Source organism: Lucilia sericata, unplaced genomic scaffold (assembly GCF_015586225.1).
Source record: "Lucilia sericata isolate MDLA Ls3-8-SP2 unplaced genomic scaffold, ASM1558622v1 Contig000272F_arrow, whole genome shotgun sequence".
In the NCBI taxonomy this organism is placed as follows: domain Eukaryota; kingdom Metazoa; phylum Arthropoda; class Insecta; order Diptera; family Calliphoridae; genus Lucilia; species Lucilia sericata.
This window is the reverse complement of record NW_023994297.1, coordinates 172,542-188,622: the sequence shown is the minus strand read 5'-3', so window position 1 is coordinate 188,622 and position 16,081 is coordinate 172,542. Positions and strand designations below refer to the sequence as shown.

The 16,081-nt window shown below is 26.4% G+C and overlaps 2 protein-coding genes across 5 annotated transcripts in view; one reads left to right on the top strand and one right to left on the bottom strand.

Moving 5' to 3' along the window:
• Positions 1–16,081, top strand: part of LOC119603064 (dedicator of cytokinesis protein 3) — a 77,030-nt gene that overhangs the window by 38,581 nt on the left and 22,368 nt on the right. The window lies entirely within an intron of this gene.
• Positions 293–11,180, bottom strand: LOC119603066 (innexin inx3). Of its 2 annotated transcripts, none has more exons than XM_037954937.1 (6): positions 11,002–11,180; positions 7,042–7,347; positions 1,914–2,122; positions 1,383–1,843; positions 683–836; positions 293–611 (listed from the first exon to the last, which is right to left on the bottom strand). In XM_037954937.1, exons 2-6 carry the CDS (start codon positions 7,202–7,204, stop codon positions 402–404), a joined length of 1,197 nt encoding a protein of 398 aa, XP_037810865.1. In that variant the 5' UTR covers positions 7,205–7,347; positions 11,002–11,180; the 3' UTR covers positions 293–401. The 2 variants fall into 2 exon arrangements, with proteins under 2 accessions (XP_037810865.1, XP_037810867.1); XM_037954939.1 differs by having other exon boundaries at positions 323–611; positions 10,543–11,180.

The following is a 16,081-nucleotide window of genomic DNA, read 5'->3' as shown; positions in this document are numbered from 1 at the left end:
TTGTCACTCATTAAAGGGTTTTATACAAACAAAATTGCACGGATTATAATAAAATTTTAACATTGAAATACATACATATATTAAAGATATAATTTTTTAAAAACAATTTTGACACAAAATATATATTTAGGGGCTTTTTTTACTTGCACTTTCCATATAAAACATACGGGGACAAAACACATTATTGAAAATAGTACATATAATTAAAAAAATTAATAAATTTTTCCTTTTGTAAAATTATGTTTAAAATAAATGAGAAATCATTTGTTGCTTCTATCGTTCTTCAACTCTCTGATGTCTTTTCTTCAAAGATTGCATTGTATTTTTTGTTTTTTTTTTTTTGCTTTAGAATAATTTGTTGTTGTGTATGCTTGTGTGGGTAGAAATTATTCAACATATATTTATGTTTCGGTTTCTTTGCCAAATGCCTCTTTACCAAATGTATCTACTACTTGTGGATATATAGGATTCATGGGATTCATTTCCAGTGTTGATGGTGCCGAAGGTGTCCTTGAGCTACCCAAGAGATTGCATAATTCTTGTATCATTTCATTGTAGGATTTTGTATTGACATTTTGTCCCAGAAAATGTAAAAGTAAAAAGTCACCAATCTGTAATGAAGAAAAGTTAGCGATGGATTAAAAATCAGTTTCCAAAGGCAAAATGTTATGTAAAATCTTACATCCAAACGTCTGACCAAACTGGCAATTTCCTTGTTTCTGCCGGAACGATAAGAACGCTTAAGTATTGTTTCACGTGTTGTGGGCATAGTAACCACCATAAAGGAGTAAATCAAAGCAACACCAGAAATTATAGATAAAATGATAAACCAGAACCTAGAGGAAAGAAAAAAGGAAATTAGTAAAATCACATTAATAACTAGTTATTGTAAAAAGATTAATATTTAATTTTAAGCTATTAAAAGTAATTGGTCCTTCCAACCCATCACAAAATTGTTCAAAACGTTGAATTGGAATGTAAAAGTGCTAAGTCTGTTTTAATCAAATATATTTCAAATTTGGTAGTTCTAATATATGTATTTAATTGTATTAATTTTTACCCTAGTGTGAATAATAAAACCGGCCCTAAGAAATACTTAAATCAAAAAGACTATCTGCTTTATTCATAAACTTTTATGAATGGTTTATAATTCAAATTTTCATATAAAATTTGTTCTATAAACCTTTGATAAATGTTTATTAATAAGGCAGTATAAATTTACTAGAAAAATATTTTTAATTCCATTTAGAATTGTAAACTATTACTAGTTCGAAATATTTAAATGACACTCCATATCTGAGTGATTTTCTTAAGAACTTTGAAAACAAATTTCTCATTCGCCCACCTCTTATTTTTTTTTTCAATCGTACTTAAGAACTCACCACAAGAATATATAGATTTTCTCATTCAAAATATTCAAAGCCAACACACACAAAGTGTCGTGTCTCTGTGGTGAACCACCGGGGCCAAACTTATGGAAGGTGCATTTCGTCAATCTAGGGAATATCTCAATCATTGGATCGAAACGTTTCTCCTGATCCATATTTGAGAATTTAATGACATCAGTACCGTAGGTCATGAAAGCACCACCCAAGAATTTATCCACCAAGAAAATATTGATAATAACATTGACAAAATTCAAAGCTTCACACAAGAAATAGGCAAACGAATAACCGGCATGAGAATTTAAACTATCAATCAAATATTTAATAATGCGGTGTTGACGATCTTTGCGATAATCTTCGGGTATGGTGACCATGCCACGTAAGCCATCGGTAATCATGCGCATTTTGCCATCCTCAAGATTTTTCCAAATCCAATGAGGTATATAAAACATGAGACCCTGGAAAGAAAGCGAAGCGAATTAAATATGTTTTTTTTTTATTATTATTCCTTTATTTCTGTAAACTCACCTGGAAAAATAGCACAAAAGGCACCCACTGATAATAGCTGTGATATCTTTTCTCCTGGCCAAACTCATTGCCCAAACCATGACTGGCAACATCGGTGCCAATCTGCCTGTGCTGTTGTCCCGGTATAGTGAAAGTGTATGTAATCCAGCAGAATGTATTGATGACATGCATGGGTATTGAACCATCATTAATGCACGAAATGGGATCACCTTTAATAAAACAATGCAAAAATTAAAATTTCCATGTTTTACAGTTTACATTACATTTTCTAAATTAATTTTTTCATATTCATTTGCTCATCTTCCATATATAATTGTTTATTTTATCTAAGACAATGTATGAAAAGTATAAAAGTTCATTAACATACATTTAAAGTTGGGTAGTGTTTACACTGGACTAAATTTTTTTCTAAATAAAATTTTTGTTAAATTTCTTTTTTTAAATTTTTATAAAAACCAAATGTGAACATTTTAAAAACGGAAAAATTTTGCAAATTATCTAAAATATTTTCTAAAAATGATAAAATTTCACAAAAAAAAAATTTTCTATAAATGAAAAAACTATAAAAATTTTGTAAAATTTAGAAAATTTCGAAAATTTTATGAAAGTTAGAAAACTTTAAACATTTTCTGAAAAAGAGAAAACTTTAAAAATTTTCTAAAAATGAGAAAATTTCACAAAAAATGTGAAAATTTGTTATAAATGAAAAATCTGAAAATTTACTAAAAATGAGAAAATATCTAAAAATATCAATAATTTCGAAAAGTTAGAAAATTTCCAAAATTTTCTAAAAATTAGAAAATATAAAAAAATGCTAAAATTTTAAAAATATCAAAAAATCTGCCAAAAAATAAAATATTTTTTGATAATGAAAATTTCCAAAATTCTCTCAAAATGAGAAAATTTCCAAAATTCTCTCAAAATGAGAAAATATCCAAAATTTTCTAAAAATGAGAAAATTTTCAAAACATTTGATAATTTTCTAAAATCATTAAATTTTCTAAAATTTTAAGAAAATATCAAAATATGTGCTTTATAAATGGATAACCATTTTTTTATAAAAATATAAAAATATCAAAAAATTAAAAAAAAATTACTAAAAGTGAAAAAAATATGAAAAACATTTTAAAAATTTAGAAAATTCTCTGAAAATAAGAAAAAATTTTCTAAAAATGTAAAAATTTTATTATTTTTTAAAATGATAAACTTTTTAAGAAAAAAAGAAAATTTCAAAATATTTTATAAATTTAGAACCATTTTTCATAAATTTTTAAATTTTCTTTAAAAAATTAATCTTTATTATAAGTCGGCTTTGCTGAGAAAATTTCAAAATATTTTCTAAATTGACAACCATTTTAGATAAATTTAAAAATTTCCTTTAAAAAATTTAATTTTATGAAATTCTGCTTTGCTGTAGTGCATCGAAATTTTAAGTGTGTATATCATCTAGTGTAACCATATATGTATTTCTGTTAACACAAAGAGAAACCTTGTTTAAATGTACTAAATCAACGTCATTCAAAGCCAGTAGTAACATAAGACTTGCATGTATTAACTTCATATTTAACCATGACTGCACTTTTTCTAAATAGATACCACAAGTATTGTAATGTCTAAAAAAAATAATATTGAGCAAAATAAAAGAAAAGGAATAATAATGAAAATTTTTTGTTTGATATAATTTTTTTTTGTTCATTTTACTCATCATACAAAGTATGTTACAAATGTGGGTGTGTTCTGCCTCACAATAGAAAGATGCATCACTGTACATTGTATTTGTGCGATACTTTTTGCAAGTACCTCAATATTTTGTAATGAAGCATTTTATGTTTGAAAGTACTTCTACTTGTACTTGTTTATTTGCAATATATGTATATTTTTGGAGTGGCATAGCAAAACAAAAACTCTGTAGTAAAGTTTTTCCATTTATTTGTTACTTTATTTTTGTATGAGATTGACTATTAAAAAATAAAACTTTTTATTGTTTGTTAAAGTACACTTGTTGTGTCTTTCTTTACTCTTGAATTTTTGTATTTTATTTACAAATCTTCTTTTTTCTCTCTCTCTGTTTAAGAGGGTTTCATTATCCATACTTTTAATAGGCTTTATATTCCAGTTAACATTTTTCTTTTTATTATTCATTTACCAAACCAAAGTAGTTAACAAAGAAATAAGTTGGTCGTTCGATCGTTGAGGAAAACCTTGTCTGCATTGTAATAATAACTTGGACAAATTAAAAAAAAAAAGAAGAAAAACACTAAATAAACAAACAATAAAACAACTGATGCATTATTGATAAGCAATCAGAATTTTAAACATTTATTTGGGAGTGTCGACTTTTAATGCATTCTTGATACAAGTTTATATGTATTTTTTAGAAATTTTGTTATAGCTACTTGCCTCCTCCATAAGTATATGGGTAATTCAAAACTGGTTTTTTAAAAAATATTCAATCAGTTACAATTTGTAAATGTGTTGTTTAAAATAGTGTATTGTTTTATTATGGAGTCTTTAGAGACATGCGTCATAAACTTAGCTGCTACACTTTGAAAATTTAAACTTTATGTTTTTCATTTGAAACATCATTACGTAGAAAATATAAATAGCATTTTGAAAGGAGGACATTAGGTTTTAAAATATAAATCCTTAATTTCAAAAGTTTACAGAAGTTGTTACAACAGTTTGATGATCGCAAACATTTTGAAATGGAAACAAATAAATACCCTTTACTTGCGATGCAATGATTCCTCATTCACGATTTTATTTCCCCAATTACGAATTGAATTACATGATTTACCATATAAAATTTCAAATACGAATTATACCAGCTGTACGAAATTCAGTTTAAATTATCTTACGAACTAGGAATTTAAAAACAACAAAACAATGAATGAAAAAACAACATAACGATAAACTATCAAAAAGAATTACGAACATGTCGTGAAAGCAAATTAATTCGCAATAATATCAGAGTGCGAATAAAGTAATTCTACTAGCCGTGTGAACATGGCATAATAGCACATTGTTTAACACTATAATTGAATGAATGTATATCTGGTTGGTTTATTCTTGAATGAAATTTTTAAAATATAAAAAAATACTACAACTCATTACTATTTCAATATCAAAATCATTTCATATACCAAACATAAAATGATGATTAATAAAAGATTTTTATTATTTTTTTGGCATTATGCCCAGTATTTTTTTCCAAAATATTTACCAAAAGAAACAATAACACTTTCCCCTACGAAAAAAAAAACTATAAACAAAACTAAAATCCCATTTATCTGTCTAGTAAAACTACAAAATTTAATGTTTTCCTTAAAAAAAAACCAACCAAAACGAAATCTTAACAGTTTGTAACGCTGATTCATAAAAAATTTCGTGGAAATTTCATAGAATACTGGGAATTTCATTATTATTCATTTAAACATTATTTAGTTGGTGTTGTATAAATGTTGGGAGCTTTGTGGTTTTTAGAAAATGTATCTGGCCAAGATTGTTAAGCACAAACCAGCACAGACATCAAAATGAATTGTTTGGTTTACCGAAAGAGAAACAATAAAAAAGACATTGACTTTAGTTTTTTTGTTTTTGTTTTTATGTTGGAATCGGATCGAGTAGTGTGAATGTTTTAATACACATTACTACAGGTAGATTCAAATTACAATCTGACGATGTATTGAGGTTAAATATGAAGTGATGATTGTTACAAATTTATTTGTTTCTTGTTGCGCTACAATTTGAAATGTAACTGTCACAATATGCAAACAAATAAAGCGTGACAAAGTATTTTGAAATATTGGAAAGTATTTTGTTTGGGTTTAGAATCTAAATTTTGCACATTTAAATTTTATAGATTCTTTTAACAAACTAATCCACGTTTCATTTAATAATCAAAATCGTAGATCAAATTAAAAGCAATCAATATCTGACCCATATTTCTTAATGTAAAGTATAGATTACAATAATAACTTTATGTGTAAATGTGCTAAGTCCATTTTTTTTTTTGTGAAAAGGTTCACACATTTGAATATAACCCTGTATGACCAAAATGTCTAACTTTGACCCCGGTAGTTCTTGACCGATAGAAAATTTGTTACTGGTAAACATGTAACATTCAGATAAAAATCTATTGGATTTGTTATAAAAATGTGCTAAGTCCATTTTTAATCAAAAAATTTAAGTTCATTTAAAATTGGTAACTTATTATCTTTATTATAGGTAATAATTAACTGTAAAATAAATTTCTTGAATTTGAAACAAATATTGTAAGAAAATATTGGAAAAATTTCGTCATATCATATGTCAAAATCTAAGCCCAAAAGGGGAAATAATAGATTCTAACTAATTTTGTTTATTTTTTATATTAAAGACATTTTTAAAAACTACAAATTTTAGAACGATTGTTGTCTTTAAAAATAAAATAAAAATTATAAAAAACCAACTTAGCACATTTGCACACTAAACTAACAAAATTTAAATACATAGTAATAAATGTCTTTTGAAAACTGTATCAATAAAATTGAATGAAACCGTTTATTTAGCACTTTTTATTTAAAATAAATTTAAACAGCTACATGTTGAAAATTTCTATTTATAAATAATTATAATCATAAAATTATTTAAATATTGATTTTTTTAGTTAAAAATAGTTCAACAGTTCAAAACTAAATATGTACTTGTGAAAATGTTGTAAACATTTTGTGAAATGGCCAAATAAACCGATTCAATACAATTTAAATAATTTACATATAGATTCAAATTTTTTTCTAATGCTAAATGCATAACAATGCATTTTTATACGTGTTAAACAAAAATGTTTAACCATTTCTATTATATGGTCACAATTTGAACTGGAGAATATGTAAAAAAAAAAACTTGGTTAAGTGTTAATATGTTAACAATAGCTAAAATTTATTTATGGTGAAAGCTATTTACAGCTGTGTGTAACCATATACCATACTATAGGTGGAGTAAACATTGTTGTAGTGTTTTGTACTTTTGTGTTGTTAACATTTGTTTAAGAACTCGTGTTATTTAATGAATTAATTAACATTACATTATCAATTGGTTTTTTCTATTATTTTATATGCATTAGTTTTGTTTGTCCAAATGTACTTACCAATTAAATTGTTGGCTGTTACTATAATGCAGCAAACAAATAATATAGCTGTTGTTATTCTATAATGGCAACGAAATACCATATTATCTATTACCGCTTTATCCAATAAATATCGTATTTTTATAAAGCCGGATACGGCCGAAACCATACCAAACACTGCCATCTTGGTGGTATGTGTTTGAGATTACAAATCACAAATAATTTAAAGAAGATCAAACAGTAGATGTATGTATCCTATCCTTCTTTTAGTTTAGTCTCTGTTAGTAAAAACTTCTCAGAAGTTGTAGAAATTGTTGTGTTTTTAAGCTGCAAGTAGAAAAAGAAAAAATATTTATATTTGTTGTTTAAAAATTTGATATCTCAGAAAAAGATCTGTTACAATTATTTATTTACATACTGTTCTTTTAATCTTCAAATACATATGTCAGTTTTTTTTCTTTCATTAGTCATAATTTTTTTAAGCTTTCATTGTTTTTTTTTTTTATTAGTGTGAGGTTTTGTCGTCACTGGTATGTTGTTTGAAAAGTAGGTCCCTGCTTGTATTTAAATCTCAGTTTTTTTTTTTTTAATTTGTAATGCAATACTATGTTATTCTTATCGCTGTTTTTTTATTATTATTTTTAAAATAAACATGAATGCTTCTCAAGAAAATCAATAACAATTACATTTCCCAGCAATAAATTGAGTACTTCCCCTTAAAAATGTTGAAAGTATTTCTACTTATTTCCCAGCTGTATTTAAACAAAGGAAAATTGTGTGAATTTTAATTTTGAAAGTTATTTGAATATCGAAGGACTTTTTTCATTACTCTCTATCTTAGATTCGGATAAAAAAATAAACTCTTTCTTAACATTAAGTTCAAACGTTGAATTCTACATTAATTGAAATCCTCAAAACGATGACTTTGTTCGAGCTAATCAGCTGATTATGATGTTGATTTTAACAATATTTGAATTTCTATATATATATATTGTAAAAGTTTTTGTTGGGTTAAATCAAAATCCAAAACTGTATACAACTTTTACAAGTGATTTGTTGGCCTTGTTGGATATTTCAATTATATTTTTAAATATTAAATAAAAAACCTACATACACACCGAAATCTAGTAGGGTGATCGATTATTCGACATTTTTCAAAACCCGGTTTTCGAATAGTTCGAATAGTTGACATTTAAAAAAAACCGGTTGATATTTTTCAAATTCAGAAAAAATCGGTTAACCGGTTTTTCATTATAAATAAAAAAAATATATTTTAATTTGAAAAACCTAATGTTTATGTTTAAATTTGATTAATAAAACATGGCCCGAAATGATTTTTAACAGTTTAAAAGATTATAACTTTAGATCTAGTCGTCTGATTTACATTATTTCTTTAATATACATAATTAGGAAAAAAGTGTGGCACTTCTGTTAAACATAAGGGCTTATTTTAAAAGCCCTGTTTAGGAAATTTGCCTATGCAAATTTCCTAAACACTTCCATAAAATTTCAGCCGTAAATTAATTATTGTAATTGGAATATAATCATAAGATTGATAAAATTTTATCAAACAGTTATCCATTTTACAAAAAAGCTTAACCAAAGGAGCTGTAGAAAAATATACGCTAGTTCCTCGACTCGAATATTTTTAAAATTTAGACGGGCAGGTATTATTATTTACTTAAAAATTTCATTTAAATAATCTTTGAATACAATGCAAATAAAAGTATTCGAAACCGGTTTTTAAAAAGTGAAAAAATCGGGTTATTCGATATTCGAAAAATCAACATTAAGAAAAAACCGACACTGGTAAAGCAGATAAACCCGGTTTTAAAACCGGTTGAAAAATCGAGTCGATCACCCTAAAATCTACACAATATTTTATTTTATAGAAATTTTACAAAATGACAGTTTAAATGTAAAATATATTTTTAAATCTAGTTATTCAGTAAATTATAATTTATTTGAGATTAAGGTCAAGGACTAATTATAATAAAATTTGTAGAGGTTAGGATTACGTACAACTTTACATTGCACTTTCCAAAGTTTTTAATTAAGTAGACCCGTAATTTTTAAAAATTTTATTTAAATGCTTAATTTAATTATATAACAAAATTCTAAGCAGCTGTTATTTAATACAATATAGATACAATATAGAATAAATGTATACTATATTTATTTAACTAAAATGTGGTTTTAAACAATTATCAAAAAAAAAAAAAAAAATAACACTTGGATTTAGCAATATGACTGTTTTATTAATAATTTACAAGTCAATAGCATTATTTTTTATATTTAAAATTATTTGAATTTCATCATTTCGTATAAATATTTAAAATTTATACATTTATTCCTTATTTCTTATCTTCAAAAAGAGAGTATGTAGCTACATATGTTTGACTTTTCTCTTTAACATTTCAAAACTCTCTTTTTGGTTAATTTTAGAAAATTTTGTATGTATTTGTTTGGGTATTGGCAGTAAATTTATGCTTGACTTCAGGGAGTTTGTTCTGTGTATTTTGTTTTCATCTGTTTAAAGACACTGTTGCCAGATTTGTAGATTTTAGAGTATTTGAAATGATCCATAAATGTATTTAGGCCTAAATTTTGGTTCTATACCTCTCTTAAATTTACAAAAAGATATTTTTCATTACAACTCCTACCAAATAGTTTAGAGGTTTGAAAATGACTTGAAAAATTATTAGTTTTCAAAGATTTACTCCCGCAAAAAGGATTTACAATGTTTTATATAAAATATCTAAAACAAACCGAATAGGTTTACATTTGTTAAGATTTGTGAAACCTTTGAGTTTGGAATTTTCATAAAAAAGTATCATTATTAAATAGTTAACCAACCAAATTCTATGAATAGTGCTCTCAATGTATCTGGCAACTATGGCTTAAAGGCTAAGAATAAATACAAACACAATGACAAAAGCCACCACAACTAACTTTAACAGGAATGGACAAATCAGTACTAAAGTAGGTACTTTTTTCAAAACTTCTATTTCGTAACATTATAATAAATTGTTTGATTCAACTTATTTTTTACTGGGCATACTACATATGCACATGTATTTTTAAAATACTCAACAACAATCTTTAAATCTTGTAGATTGTAAGTACGAATCAAAAAGTACTTTTTTGGATTAAAATTTTAGAACCATTTTAACAAAGTAAAATAGGTATATCATCCCTTGAACTTCACGCACTTTGAACATTATTTTCTTTTTTTTATGATTATTTTGTTTGTTTTCTGAGTTTTGGTCTTCTTTATCTGTCTTTTTTTTTTTTGTGTGTTTCCAATATGTATTTTAATTTTATTGCTTTTGTTTTCGAAACTGGTTTTAAGGTATTTTTTCGTTAAGTATGTGAGTTTTGGTTGCTCTTGGCTTATTTTTTTACTTTAGAGGAAAAAATTAATATACACATAGAAAAAATTAATTTAAAAAAAGTTAAATATTTTTGTTTATAACTTTAATATCTAACAAACTCCAATTTTCTAGTTAAAAAAAGTCTCACCTTAATTCTAAATATTTATTAATTATTTAACTAATTTGTTTAAGCCATAGAGTAGAAATGAGATAATTTGTGTGTTGGAGTGAATTTTCAATTATTATTTTTTTTTTGTTTAAATCACGTTTTAAAGCATTAAATTTTAATTTACTGTTTCTGTTTGTTGATTTTGTTTTGTCTTTTTGTTGGACGTTGTTTTTTGTTTTTACGTTTAACGAATGCACTTTTTCATGCACCGCTGCACTTTAAAATACGTTTCCTGTCTACTGTTGCAAATAAATATGTATGTCTGATGCTACTTAAACTGCTGCTGGTTATACACGTCAGATGACGTTCACAATAATGATGATGGCGTTGCTGCTGCCACTAGAAATGGTGGTTGCATAGAGTGTTTGCCACCGAGTTTCGCTTGCAAATTGTTTTTACTTTTTTTTTGTATTTGTTTATTCTAAATTAAAAATTTACCAAACATATTTAAAGCAGCTTTTAGTTGTCTGCAGCAATTCTTGTTTGTCTTTTGTTTTCTATACAAAAATACAATGGTGGTAGATATTTATTTTATTTTTTCTTTAAGCACACGTTCCCTATAATGCGAGGTTTATTTAAAGTATACTACCGATCTTCTCGCCGTTTCAACTTGAACTAATGTACAAAAATTTTTAAATCATATTGTTGAACCGCCGATACAACTAAATACAAACTCAAGTTTTGAAAGTAACTTATATCTCTACTTGTACTCACTCTCTTTTACTCTTTAAAAATGCATTCTTGAAACTCTCTTATCCGCTCGTTAAAAATTCTCTTACCTGAAGCAGTACTTAAACCTAAACTCGTTAAATTGCATTTATGTTTAGTTAGTAAGCTATGGCAATGCATTTTAACAGTTAAAATCATTTTTCTTTATGTGAGCATCAGTGATATTTAAGTGAGCAGCATTGTGATTCTGACTCACTCTCTCACACATAGATAGAGATACATACATATTTTCTCTGGTCCGATTTTTATATTTAATGTTTGTGCAACTATTGTTTATTTTGAGATAAACTTCATTTTGTTTAAACAACAAAATTCAACAAATACCCTTAATGAAAATTTCAGTTTCTTTTACTTCAAAAGATATGCGTTTAGTGTGAAGAAATGGTTATAAAACTAAGAAACGATCCAATAAATCTCATTAATTTCAAATATTAATCTAAACCTGTTGCTACCTGCTCCTTTATTTTGTACTAAATATATCTTTTCTTCGTTTTATTTGCTTATAATTTCTTTGCCATTTTTCTTGTGTTATATTTTATAAATTTTTATTCTGTATTGATTATCCGAGGGATATTACGAAAAGTTTTGAGAAAACATACGAAAATATTCGTTAAATTTTTCTGTTTTAGATATTAAAACGATATCTTAGAAACAATCAATGAGATCATGTTATGACTGTTAAACATATTCGATAGAATTTACAAAATTAATTAATATTATCCATTCTACTTGCAATGAACATCTGAATTGCATTTGAAAATGAAGACCTTTCTTAAATTAAGAATAAATTCTCCTTGTTGTTTATTTTTAAGATATCTTTTAAAAATATGTATTTTTGTATCGATACAATACGTTCGGAATTAAGGGAGATTGTGATTTTTTAATCATTCGTTCGCCATATTTAAAATCATGTTTTTGGGAATAATTAATTTGAATAAAATAATTTGAAAAACAAAACTCAGTTTTCTGTGGAAATAACTGGAAACTCATCGAGAAAAATTTTAAAAAAAAAATCTTAGTACACCGGTGTCCCATATACGTGAAAGAGTTATTGAGCTATGAGAATGAGAATCTATTAAAACGTGAATAGTATTCGGGAAAAGAAAACTGTCTAGACTATTTCTTGGAAAGGTCAATTTCCACTTATATTAATAACCATAATTATATTTAATTATCTTTTTTTTAATATAACAATAACTTCTCTAACTACCCTCGCAAGAAAATGGTATACATTTTTATTGCTTAAACCAAACCTGGTTCATTCGCACCATATCCCTGAGGATCATTTAGCGTCGATGATTGATCTAAAACACGTATATTTGCATTTTACTGGGATTGTCATGTATCGTTAGTTAACTTCACTTACGTGTACATGTATTAGTGCGCATGCGCTCCAGCAGTGATACACTGAGAAAAAAATTAAGTAAAAACATAACATAATATATACATATATACTGTATAAATATACTTGTAGCATGAAAACAAAATTCACAATTTTGTATATGATTATTCGGTCATAAAACTGTATAGGTTTTTATTTACTCGAGGGGGCCTATAATAAAACAAAACAATTATAAATATTTATATTATACGATTTAAATTTTATAGCTTAACCTACCAAGTTGTCTACCAACACTTCTTGGTTTTGTTTCGTTCTTGTTCTTAACGACAACCTACGCTTTTGAAACTTTTATTATTTCTTACAGAAACAAATACCCATAAGTTATATACAACTGCCTGTATTTTATAATATTTTTCTCTTTTTTAATTTTCTCTAACAAAAGCTGTTACGACGACGGATATTTGTTTGACAAAAGATCATTTAAAATTCGAAATAATTAATCGATATCTTAACATTTTTAAAAGAAGAAACACTTTTTTTTTAAAAAAAGTCACTTTATGTTCTATGCGACAAAATGTAAGAAAAAAAAACAAATAAAAGAAGAAATTGTGTATTGTGAGAACACAAGTTTTGTGAACTTAAAATTTATGGCTTTATAAAAAACCTGCTTGGCTTTTCATTTTTTAAGTTTAACTTTAGAGCCAGAGTCACAAACGGATTGAAACGAGAAAAAAACTCTACAACACGTACATAAAACGGCTACAACAAGCAACAAGTATTCTTTTCAGTAACAGCGCAACATTAACTCACTGACTGACAGGCTAACCGACTGGTTGTCACACTGTTAGTCACATTGTCAGCTATAATTCTGGTCAATATATGCAGATATTATGCTGGATGTGTATGCTTTACTTTACTGTGTATATGTAGGTATGTATTTCTGTATCTCTTCGCTCTGTAGTACGTGAATGCTGTCATGGAAGATAACATCAGTCAGAAAAAGTGTTAATTCTTTATTCTTTCAATAATTTTAAATGTTTTCAGTAAAAATATTAAAATTGTATATGGGAGCTCAAAAAATCGTACCCTATTATTAGACTAAATGTCCCTCCGATCATATTTAAGCTCATCCTCGGAAGTTATTACCTATATTGCTTAAGTCTTATTCTCATGCAGCATAATAGCGATTGATTAAACAAATTGATAGCAAAAATTCTTAAACTTTAAATGCAAATGTATTTTTAAGCGAGTTATAGGTTCTCAAATTTTTCTTAATCTTATTTCTTACTTAAATCAATCTCATTTCTTACTTAATATATAACATATACATAAGTCTCATTTTGTTAAGAAAATTTTAGCAGTAAGTATGTAGTTGAGTATTTGACAAATAAAATACCATATTTAATATGTGTGTTTAAATACTATTGTGTATTTAGAATCTAAATTTTAGATTAATAATTTAACCATTTTTTTGTAATTGAAATTTTTATTGAAATGTTTTAAAATCAAGTACGAATCGAGCTCAAATCAAGTTAATTTTGGGATTAATTCAATATTTTACATTCTTAACTCAATCTCATTTGTATCGCAAATTGAAAATTCTCAAAATAAGTATGTACATCAGGGTTGGCAAATTAGTACAATTGTACTTTTTTTGGTACAATTGAATCCCCAAAAGTACAATGGTACACCATTGACCCATTTTGTACAATTTTAAATTTATTTCCTTATTGAAATAATAATCTGAAATTGTACTTCTGAAGCAAAGTCCAAAGATAGGTAGTCGTTCGATAAATTCGAAAATTCTGAAGAGAAAAAATACAATTCTTGTTTATATTCTGTCATATTGTTTAGAAACCGGGAAGTGATTACAACCAGACAAGCTGTAATAACATTCAACAAAGAGTATTTATTTAGGATTATTTTCTTATCCGATCGCTAAAATTTTAAATAATTTTATGGGTCTTTTATGTGCTATTTTGAATAGACTTTTAAAGTACTTTCTACTAGACTTTGGACTAGTCTAATGAATTTTTTATCTTCTGGTCTATAAATTAGTCTAGGGACTAGAGTCTGAATTAGTCTTTGCGTTATTTACCGACTATCCTATTATCTAGTCTTTAGAGTCTAGTCTCAGACTATTCTATTATCTGGTTTATAGACTATTCTAAGAATTTGCCTTTGGACTAATATTAGCATTCTAATCTATAGACTAGTCAATACTCTACTCTAATGTCTAACGTATAGACTAGTCTCTATTGTCTAGTCAATAAAACAGTATATTGTCTAGTTTGTAGAATACTCTACACTGTAGTCCATAGGGAAGTTGAAAGTACTTCATATTGATATAAAATTTCCAAAAAAAATTTATTTGGTACAAATGGAATCAAAAAAGTACAATTGTTAATGCTGTTTTGTACAATTTGAAAATTCTATTTGCCAACCCTGATGTACATTGTAAGATCACTTTGATTCAAAAAAAGTCTTAATTTAGAGTTTTGGTGTAAGGAAAACCGTACTTTCTGTATTTCAGAAACCGCTCCGGACTAATTTAAATACGGATTACAAACGTTTTTTCTGAAGTTGCAATCAAAATTCACTGTTCACAATTTCTACTTTATACTAAAGATTTCAAGCTTTACTAAACTGTTTATTTTATACAGATGTAGATTTTCATACAAGAAAATATAACAATTAAAGTCTTTAAAAGTCTGATCTATATGTATTAACATAGTACTGCTATCTACATAATCTCACATATTTCTTTCTGTTTTTCATGACACAGACACAATGAGACGGATCTTTGAAAGTTCTTTTTTATATATTTACCAGCACAAAATCGTTTTCCCTTTAAAACTACTCATAGTCTACACTGCCACAATTTTATTGTACTATACTAAACTTTCTGGAAAAGTTTTTTTTTAAACACATAACATAATGTTCGTAAGCAAAGAACATTTAGGTATGAATGTACATTCTTATGTCTGCAGAAATTTTTGGCCGGGTAATGGTATTTTTTCAAACCTATACTTTCTTAAAAACTTAAAGTTCGTACCTATAATTTAAGCGTTTATCTCGGAATGAAGGAAATCTAGTTCTGTGGATGGTTCTTTGGTATGGGAATTTTGTAACATGTGGTTGAATTAGTTTAAATGGATCTTAAAATAATGATAATTATTAAAATAAAATATTATGAAAAGTCTACTTTTGTCACATCAGGTCACGCATCCTTAACTGCCCATATCTAGGGAAAAAATATGTATACTTTTAAATTGTTTATATTTGTATGTAGAGCTCTAATAACTATATGCATAGGATAAAGAGGCGACCTATCAAAAGGAATGGTCCTAATATATCTTCATATGAAATCCAAAAAGCCCTAAGTCACATTGAACAAATTTTTCAGGAAAAGCAAAAAAACCGTCTAAAATGATAAATAAACCAAAA

What these genes read in the sequence shown, in the direction of transcription:
- LOC119603066 (XM_037954937.1), bottom strand. Translation starts at nt 7,204, where the DNA reads ATGGCAGTGTTTGGTATGGTTTCGGCCGTATCCGGCTTTATAAAAATA. An exon ending in CTTTTGTGCTATTTTTCCAG is followed by an intron (nt 1,844 to 1,913) that starts GTGAGTTTACAG and finishes CTTTCTTTCCAG; the next exon opens with GGTCTCATGTTTTATATACC. An exon ending in AAAATCTATATATTCTTGTG is followed by an intron (nt 837 to 1,382) that starts GTGAGTTCTTAA and finishes TCTTTCCTCTAG; the next exon opens with GTTCTGGTTTATCATTTTAT.